The 10,309-nt window shown below is 39.6% G+C and overlaps 1 protein-coding gene across 1 annotated transcript; it reads left to right on the top strand.

Moving 5' to 3' along the window:
• The first annotated feature begins 3,004 nt into the window (after nucleotides 1-3,004).
• LOC126593361 (laccase-4-like) lies at nucleotides 3,005-6,221 on the top strand. The gene is made up of 6 exons (XM_050259408.1): nucleotides 3,005-3,185; nucleotides 3,830-3,981; nucleotides 4,077-4,321; nucleotides 4,423-4,551; nucleotides 4,625-5,557; nucleotides 5,756-6,221. The coding sequence occupies exons 1-6, from the start codon at nucleotides 3,096-3,098 to the stop codon at nucleotides 5,884-5,886; spliced, it is 1,680 nt and encodes a 559-aa protein (XP_050115365.1). The 5' UTR covers nucleotides 3,005-3,095; the 3' UTR covers nucleotides 5,887-6,221.
• The last annotated feature ends 4,088 nt before the right edge of the window (nucleotides 6,222-10,309 follow it).

Consider the following 10,309-nt stretch of genomic DNA (forward strand, 5'->3'; position numbering starts at 1 on the left):
ATCTATTTATTTTTCAACATTAATATCAAATTTGAAGGTGAATGATGTCCATGCATTCTTTAATCATTTGATAACTAAGAGAACATTTATGTTATTTGTAAATCGAACTAAATATTAAATTATATAGCTTCCCAACCTCATGAAAGTTTTATTGCAACTTCATTGAAAGTTTTGTTATAACACTTGATGGATTAGTCGCAACCTCAGAACCTTCTTCAACGTTTAATTTCTGAGCTGCGGAAATTTTGCTTCATCAAGATTCAAGATATTAAGATGAAGTCGTGTCTTCAATGAAAGTTACATGAATTCTCGCCTTGTTCTGGATGTGCCATTGTTTCAATGAGATTAGATATCAGTTTATACTATCAATGTCTTAATTGACTGGCACTATGACTCATAACCTAGCCAAAATAATTTCTACCTTTTTTTTCCATTTAAACAAACTCGACTATCATATCTAGAAGATATTGGTGACTCAATATATCTAGTTATGTATATGAAGATTACAAATAAGAAATTATCATACAATACTGAAACTAAATCTTAATTACTAAGTTTTGTGTTATAACATATGATTAAGCTACTGATTATACTGTATGGTACATCGATCGAGAAATCACAATCTCACAATTAATTTACTATAATAACGGTAACATGGTTATCTCAAGCAAAATAGCTAAGCATGATGAAGACTGACTTCCAACCAAATTGACCTTCATAACCTCTAATCAACGTACATGTGAATTTGTCAAGTACGCTTAATGTAATCAGTCATGTGTTTGTGTGGGAGGATGAGACAGTAGGTTTTTTTTTTAAAAAAAAGGGGAAATAATATGGACAAAGCAGAAGAAGTTGATGAAAAAAAAAAAACATGCTGAAGAGGAAGTTTGAAGAAGACTGAGTGACCTACCCACCTTCGGTTTAAATTTGATCGGCTTTCAAACAAACTATCATGTCGTCCATCGTCCATCTGTTGGAGCTCCTATCTGATTTATGACGTGAAAGTCATCTCCCAACCATAAGCTAATTTGCTCCCTAAGCATCCAATTAGGCGGCATGCAGTAGATGTTTAGTATTTTATACTTCCCTATACGCATTTCACTACCTACCAGATCTACATGTATTTGGCTTTTTACTACCACTTCAATTAAGATGAAATACCTAAGCATCCAATTAAGATGAAATACCAAATACGTATGCCCTTATTTCTGCAATTAATTAATAGCTTAAAAATGTCAAAAAAATCTCCCAAAATCTTATCGGTCCATTGGGATGTAGCTTGATGGTAATCGATCATGTCATGTTTGCAGTGTTTGTATCATTTTCATAACATACTTGATATTTTAACAAATTGTGTCGTATCAAATCCGTTTAAATAAACGGGTAATATGACCTGACCTAAACTTGACCTGTTAAAATTAATGGGTAATATGACTTGGTTATTAACTCAAGCAAGAGTACTATTTGCTAGCGGAGCTTCTTTGGGAATGCCATTGTTTTTCTTATTTTAAAATATCGGGAATGAGAGCATCTCGGCATTACATTTACATATTATTTGAATTTTCGACGTATATAAATGTGAATTTTACTCCAATGGATGAATAAATTTGGGAACTCATTTATCATCCGGCCAACAAGAAATGTAAAATGCTTATTTCAGGCCGTTTTGCACTCTGGTAATTGAAAATTTGTTATAATGTTTTGGTTTGTCTATAGAGTAGCACTGAAAACAAAATATCCGTTCACAATAATGCAGCAGTGTATAATTGATTTAAATTTTTGGCTAGTTTAAATATTACATGTTATTAACACATACACTTACACATTATTTGGCAAACAAATTTAATAAAAATAATAATTGGTGACTCTAGTATTGACACCTTTATTTATGTCAGATCCTGACCTAGGGTGGACCACTTCCCGGGCCTGCTCCACCATCGTAGCACGATATTGTCCGTTTTGGGCTTACTATTCCCTCACAGTTTTGTTTTTGGAAACTCACGAGCAACTTCCCAGTGGGTCACCTATCATGGGAGTGCTCCGGCCACCTTCTCGCTTAACTTCGGAGTTTCGATGGAACCCGAAGTCAATGAGCTTCCAAAATGCCTCATGCTAGGTAGGGATAGGAATATACATTTAAGGATCACTCCCCTGGGCAATGTGGGATGTTATAATCCACCCCCCTTAGGGGCCCAACGTCTTCGTCGGCACATTTTCGGCCAGGGATTGGCTCTGATACCATTTGTCACATCCCGGCCTTGGGCAGACCACTTCCCAGGCCTACTCCACCATCGTAGCACGATATTGTCCGCTTTGAGCTTACCATTCCCTCATGGTTTTGTTTTTGGGAACTCACGAGCAACTTCTTAGTGTGTCACCCATCATGGGAGTGCTCCGGCCACCTTCTCGCTTAACTTTGGAGTTCTGATGAAACCCGAAGCCAGTGAGCTCCCAAAAGGCCTCATGCTAGGTAGGAATGAGAATATATATTTAAGGATCACTCTCCTGGACGATGTGGGATGTTACAATTTAGGTTCATAATATGCTAAAACATGTATAAGAAATTTGGTATTAACTACTTTGCTTCCAAATATACTCAAAATTATTACTAATGAATGGATAAAAAAACAAACCTCACTAATATAAGCATATCCAAATGGCCAACCAGCTGCTGGGTTGACCCATATACTTAATGTATAAGTTGTCCCAAACACTTTACAAAGTCCACCCGATTAACCAAATTGGTAACAAAAAGGATTAAATCAGATAAAGGGGAATTTAATAAGCATATTATAAACAGCATTTACCAAAAATATGCAGCTGGAAGCTGGTAAATTAAAAACTTTATGTAACATGTAAGAAATCACAGAGAAAACCTTGGGTTAACTTAAGAATCTTGTTTTCAAAGATTACCATCGTCCACCTACCCTGGAAAAACGACATCACAGCCGTGCCTCTCGTCACCCTTTATAAGCTTGCGCTGGCAAGTCATGACCATGAACGCAACACCAATAGCAACAAAAACCATTAAGAAACGAAGTTTATCGTACTAGTACACTAGCTAGTGCACAGATATTCAGAAAGAGTATTGAGAAATGGTGTGGTCGATTCGATTTATTGTGCTTTTTCTGGCATGCGTTCTTCCTGCTTTGGTTGAGAGCAGAGTCCGCCACTACAAGTTTAATGTAAGTACTGTTAGCAACGTTGTTCTTGCTACATGGTTTCTTGTTACGTACATTACTACAAAAAAGGGTCACAGGTGACGGACTTTCACCGTCGTCTGCATGGAAATCGTGCCGTCGTCTATGTATACACTAATTGTGTTCTTGCTGTGTATGGTATTTGTTCTGGCCATGAGGATCTTCATGCTCAATTTTACTACAATTGATTTTAATTTGTTCATACATGCATAGATAAATTATAAATGTGGAAAAGATATTAGAAATGTCAAAGTGGAAATTTCAGATAAAACCAAAATCATATAATCTCAGACATGGATTTCTTAGATTTAAAGCTAGCTGAGAGGGTGAGTCCACTTAAGTAGTGCAAAGTTACGGATTTATTACTCAAAAATGGAAAGTACATGTAAGCTTGGTACACCCTCAAAACCTAAAAGTTACACCTTTGGATAACTAATTAACTGCTTAGCTTACTTAATACACTCAGTTAATCATAAGTCTTAACATGAAGATGTGAGTTGTGCTAGTTGGTTAGCATAACACATCAGTCTCTTAATTTTTACACAAGTTCGAATCTCTATTCCTGTGACTTAGAGTAGTTTAGAATATTAACTTTGATTTTTCCATTGTCATGTTGATAATGTGCGCAGGTGGTGCTGAGAAATAAAACTAAACTATGCTCAAGTAAGCCAATAGTTACCGTTAACGGCAAGTTCCCGGGGCCAACTCTCTATGCCAGGGAAGACGATACTGTGCTTGTCAAAGTCACCAACCATGTCAAGTATAACGTTTCCATTCACTGGTGAGAACTTAATTGCCACCTTAATCATATACCACTTTATGATGAATCATTCGTCTAAATTACAGTAAAATTCAAATTAATTTTTGAACCGGCAGGCATGGTATCCGGCAACTACGAACCGGTTGGGCAGATGGTCCGGCATACATCACACAGTGTCCAATTCCCACAGGCCAAAGCTATGTGTACAACTTCACCATCACAGGGCAAAGAGGCACACTTCTTTGGCATGCACATATTCTCTGGCTAAGGGCAACTGTCCACGGTGCCCTTGTAATTTTGCCCAAGCGTGGGGTGCCTTATCCATTCCCAGCACCCCACAAGGAAGTAAATGTGGTATTAGGTGAGACTAAATTGATTTTCTTTCTTTCTAATAATAACACAATTAAGGTGATCAATGTTTGGGATTTTATATAATTTGATCTAAGAATATGAAAATTGCAGGTGAATGGTGGAAATCAGATACTGAAACTGTGATCAATCAGGCTCTCAAATCTGGTATAGCACCTAATGTATCAGATGCTCACACTATTAACGGTCATCCAGGTGTCGTTCCAAATTGTTCTTCACAAGGTACGTAAAGCTCTGAATAGAAATAAAATGTTGTCTGATAAGAGAACATTACTGATGATATTTACTAATGCAGGTGGCTTTACATTGCCTGTGGAAAGCGGCAAGACTTACCTTCTACGAATCATCAATGCTGCGCTCAATGAGGAGCTCTTCTTCAAAATTGCAGGACACAACTTGACCATAGTGGAAGTAGATGCCACATATGTGAAACCCTTCAAGACGGACACCATTGTGATTGCCCCGGGACAAACCACCAATGCCCTAGTCACGGCCAATCAAAACTCCGGCAAGTACATGGTGGCAGCCTCGCCATTTATGGACTCTCCAATCGCTGTTGACAACCTCACCGCCACCGCCACTCTTCACTATACTGGCACACTTGCTAGCACACCTACAACCCTCACTAGCCCACCTCCCCAAAACGCAACCCAAGTTGCTAACAGCTTCATAAACTCTCTAAAAGCCCTAAATTCCAACAATTTTCCAGCCAAAGTCCCATTAAAAATCGATCACAATCTTTTGTTCACAGTTGGACTTGGGATTAATCCATGCCCCAGTTGCAAAGCTGGTAATGGAAGCAGAGTAGTGGGTAGTGTTAACAATGTCTCATTTGTTATGCCAACCACAGCTCTGCTTCAAGCACATGTTTTCAACAAAAGTGGGGTTTTTACCACGGATTTCCCCGGCAACCCGCCGACAGCTTTCAACTATTCTGGAGGTCCACCGGCTAATGCAAGCTTGGCAACTACAAATGGCACAAAGCTTTATAGGCTAGCTTATAACTCAACAGTTCAACTTGTGTTGCAAGACACTGGGACTATAGCCCCTGAGAACCACCCTATCCATTTGCATGGATTCAATTTCTTTTGTGTGGGTAGGGGCGTTGGGAACTATAACCCCAAGACGGATCCTAAGAAGTTCAATCTTGTTGATCCTGTTGAAAGGAACACAGCTAATATTCCATCCGGCGGATGGACAGCTATTCGATTTGTCGCTGATAATCCAGGTAAATTCTATTCAATCATCTTAAAAAAATTTCATATGTAACCTCTTTCTCACAACATATACGTAGAATCCACTATTATCTAATGGGATTCACATGCATGTTGTAGAGAGATGTCACACATGACCAGTGCATACAATTTTTAGTTGGTCTTAACTCCCCCCCCCCCCCCCCCTTCCCAAATTTGTGTATAAATTTTAGGAGTTTGGTTCATGCATTGCCATTTGGAAGTGCACACAACATGGGGGCTTAAGATGGCATTCTTGGTGGACAATGGCAAAGGACCTAATCAATCTCTTCTTCCACCTCCAAAGGATCTCCCAAAATGTTAACCTAGCCAAAAGGAGCCTCTGTTATTGCAAGTAGAGAAACCTAACGAAAATTGAGCTGTGCAGACTCAAAGGCACACACACATGGTCAAGAAGAAGATGAAGAAGAAAGAGAGGATGAATAAACAAACAAATTTATCTATATGTAGATTCAAGCTTTGTTGCTTGAGTGAATGAAACAATTTGCTCAAGCAAGTTGAATTAATTTTTGGATTGCTGAAGTTGATAATATACACATTTTTTTTCTCAATAATTAATATATGTATTGGTCTTGGATGTGCAAGTCTTTGTTTATGTATTATAAAGTTGTGAAATGGGATTTTCAAATTTCCTTTTTATGATCTCCTTATTTATTTTTTATTTTTATTTATTTTTAAAAACGATAGCATTAATGAGTTAAATTATCAAATGTTAGGGAGGAGAGAGATCGATGAGAATTTTTTTGAGGGAAAGTACGATCTTTATTGTAAAGCGGAGATGACGTACATACTAAGAATGGTGTGCTTTTTGGACCTCAATAAAACTTTGTTGGGGCTTTCAACCCGGTCTAAGGGAAAAGAGCGTCCCGCACGACAAGAAAACTATCCTCACATGACAATGCATAAAACCAATACAAACTATGAACTTTCGTTAAACCCACACTAAAATGTATAGACATTATTATTTTTCATCACTGCCTTAAAACGTTATCTGTTTATCACCTCTCTTCAATATCTAAACTCTCAAACGCAGCCGCATATTTGGAATTAAAGCAAAACCTTATAATGTCTCGGACTCTACCAAGTAAATGACTTGCAATTAAAGCAAAAAAAAAACAAAAAAATCCCGGTTTGGGGGCCATAAATTCATAAAAAAATTTAAAAAAAAAATCTCTAGTAATATGACATATTTTATAGACAGGTATAACATGACTCACTGACCTTTTCAATAGGATTTTGAAAACGAAGAAGATGCCAAATGAGTGGCGAAAGAGCACTTTGGTGCCTATCTACAAGAATAAGGGCGACGTACAAAATTGCATGAACTATAGGGGTATTAAGCTAATGAGTCATACAATGAAGCTCTGGGAGAGAGTCATTGAGCATAGATTGAGGCAAGAGACACGGGTTTCGGACAACCAATTCGGGTTCATGCCAGGGCGCTCAACCATGGAGGCAATCTATCTTTTACGAAGATTGATGGAAAGACATAGAGAGGGGAAAAAGGATTTACACATGGTCTTTAAAGATTTGGAAAAAGCGTATGATAGGGTCCCAAGAGACATTCTCTGGAGGATTTTGGAGAAGAAAGGAGTACGAGTAGCATATATCCAAGCTATAAAGGAGATATGTATGAAGGAGCAAAAACTGCCGTAAGAACTCATGAAGGACAAATCGAAAGCTTCCCCATAACTGTAGGATTACATCAAGGCTCATCCTTAAATCCTTACATTTTTGCGTTGGTAATTGATGATTTAACAGGACATATTCAATATGATATTCCTTGGTGTATGCTTTTCGCAGACGATATAGTGTTGATAAATGAAACTCAGGAAGGGGTAAATGTGAAGCTTAACCTTTAGAGAGAAGTGTTGGAATCTAAAGGTCTTCGCCTAAGCCGATCAAAGACAGAATATATGGAGTGCAAGTTCAGTGCAAATCGAGGCCAAAATGAGTTAGGGGTGAGGATCGGAGATCAGAAAATACCAAAGAGCGACTGCTTTCGCTACCTAGGATTTATCTTGCAAAAGAACGGAGAATTAGATAGAGATCTCAACCATAGAATACAAGCTGGATGGATGAAGTGGAAGAGTGCATCCGACGTGTTGTGTGACCGCCGTATGCCACTGAAGCTCAAGGAAAAATTTTATAGGACGGCAATAAGGCCGGTGATGCTGTATGGCACAGAATGTTGGGCGGTGAAGCATCAACACGTACACAAAATGGGTGTAGTGGAGATGAGGATGCTTCGTTGGATGTGTGGGCACACGAGAAAGGATAAGATTAGGAATGAGGATATCCGAGGTAAAGTAGGAGTAGCCGAAATTGTAGGAAAGTTGAGAGAAAATCGATTACGGTGGTTTGGACATGTGCAAAGAAGGCCTACTGACGCTCTGGTTAGAAGATGCGACTACATGATAGAGGTTCAGGGCCGAAGGGGTAGAGAAAGACCTAGGAAAACTTTGGAAGAGACTCTAAGAAAAGACTTAGAGTACTTGGATCTAACAGAGGACATGACACAGGACCGAGCACAATGGCGTTCTAAGATTCATATAGCCGACCCCACTCAGTGACTTGGATTTTTCAAGTCTCTAACCGAGAAGTTTTCCTCACTTGAGAAATTAAGGGAACACTACCTCAACCTACATGCTTCACTCACAAATCTTCAACATACAAGCTTCAACAAAAGAAAAATTCAAAGAACTTAGTGAAGAAGGTTTTCGTGTATTTAACATAATACGATGAAATGAAGCAAAGCTTATTTATTGATATCTCCGATAAGTTACAAATATGTACATATACATGAGTCAAAATAAACAAATAAGAGGGGGCATTCATAAAGGTTTCTTAGGAGAAGTCTTAGCAGTCGGTATAGCCCCAGAAAGAGAAAGCACCGGAGGGTGATCACTCGGAGCTTCAGTACTGGACAGAACCCTAGAAGGAAGAGGCATCAGAGGCTGATCATTTGGAGCTTCATTACGCGGTACAGCCCCAGAAGACGAAGGCAATAAATGTCTTTGGAACAAACCCACAAACCTCTGATGATCAAGTAAAATATGACCATCAGATTCCTTCATCTGGTCAAGCTTCCTCTTCATGTTTGTAGCATAGTCATGTGCGAGCCTGTGCAACTGTTTATTCTCATGCTTGGGCTCTCTAATCTCTTACTTGAGACTCATCACTTTAGCCGCCAATGATTCAACTTGGCGGGTTCGAGCAAATAGGCGTTGGGCTATATTCGACACAGAACCTGCACATTGAACATTGAGAGCCAGAGAATCCTTAACAACCAACTCATCAAACCGTTTGGAAAAAAGTCTGTTATCTTTGGGAGTGAGAATGTTCCTGGCCACCACCACAGCGGTCATATCATTTTTCATCATGAAATCCGCAACGGTAAGAGGACCAGTAGGGGATAAGAAGGATGGTCGCTATATGTTGTCTGGAGAAGGCGCGGTTGCCTCTTCACCAAGGTTCAAGTCAAAGCGACGGTCAGAAGGGCCATACATTTTCAAAGGTGTTGAAGAGAGAAAAGGTCGGACAAATCAAGATCTTAGAAGTGCAAGAAGGGAGCTTCTATTGGTGGAGATTTAAGTGTGCTTTGGAACTTAATGTCAGCCTCTATAAAAATCTGCACTCGACGGAGCTTCAGAAATCGAAGAGGCGCCTGCTCAGAAATCGAAGAGGCGTTTGCTTTCTCAAAAGCTGGGCTACTCAAAGACCACGAGGGCTGATCTCAGAGATCGAAGAGGCGTTTGCTTTCTCAAAAGCTGGGCTGCTCAAAGACTACGAGGGCCGATCTCAAAAATCGAAGAGGCGCTTGCTTTCTCAAAAGCTGGGCTGCTCAGAGACCACGAGGGCCGATCTTAGAAATCGAAGAGGCACCTACTTTCTCAGCTTTGTCAGCACTTGTCACATGCACACTCAGCTTTGCGAAAATTACGGGCAATCTGTCGAAGATTTCTGGTGAAGTAGAAAACACGTGAATCTTACTGTTTAATCATCCACTTTCCACACGCAACATCAGCTCATGGGTACCACAGATAACTTTGCCAAAGATCTCTGACAAAGTTTAGACACGTGAAGCTTGCAGCTCCCACTATATTGCTATGACCAAGAAGGGTAAAAGAATAGCAAAGAAACAGCACTAACAAAGTTTAGACACATAAATTTTGAAGGTTTAGCTACCATATTATTACCCATAAGGGTAAAGGAACAGCACCACTGCTGGATAATTGGAAAGTCCCTGTGTGTCAACCTCTGTGCTCCGTGGTAAGGTAGACTAGCAAAAATGCCCAACCTTTACTCACATTCGAAAAAACACTCATAACAAGATTGCTTGCTCCAAAATCGAAGAGGCACCGCCCTCCGAATCTCAAGAGCCCGACTCCCAACAAGATTACTTTCTCAAAAATCGAAGAGACACCGCTCTCCGAATTTCAAGAGCCAGACTCTCAGCAGAATTGCTTTCTCAAAAATTGAAGAGGCACCGTTCTCCGAATCTCGAGAGCCAGATCCCTGACAGGATCGCTTATTCGAAAACCGAAGAGGCATCGCTTTCTCAACTTCGAGAGCCAGATCTCATTGGATAAAGCTTGTCTGTAATCTTCACACGCAACATCAGCTTTCCAGATACCACAGACCACTTTTTCAAAGTGCTCTGACAGAGTTAAAACACGTGAAGCTGGCAGCTCCCATTACAGTTCGATGACCAAGAAGGGTAAAGG

The sequence above is a fragment of the Malus sylvestris genome, chromosome 12 (genome assembly GCF_916048215.2).
Source record: "Malus sylvestris chromosome 12, drMalSylv7.2, whole genome shotgun sequence".
In the NCBI taxonomy this organism is placed as follows: Eukaryota; Viridiplantae; Streptophyta; class Magnoliopsida; order Rosales; family Rosaceae; genus Malus; species Malus sylvestris.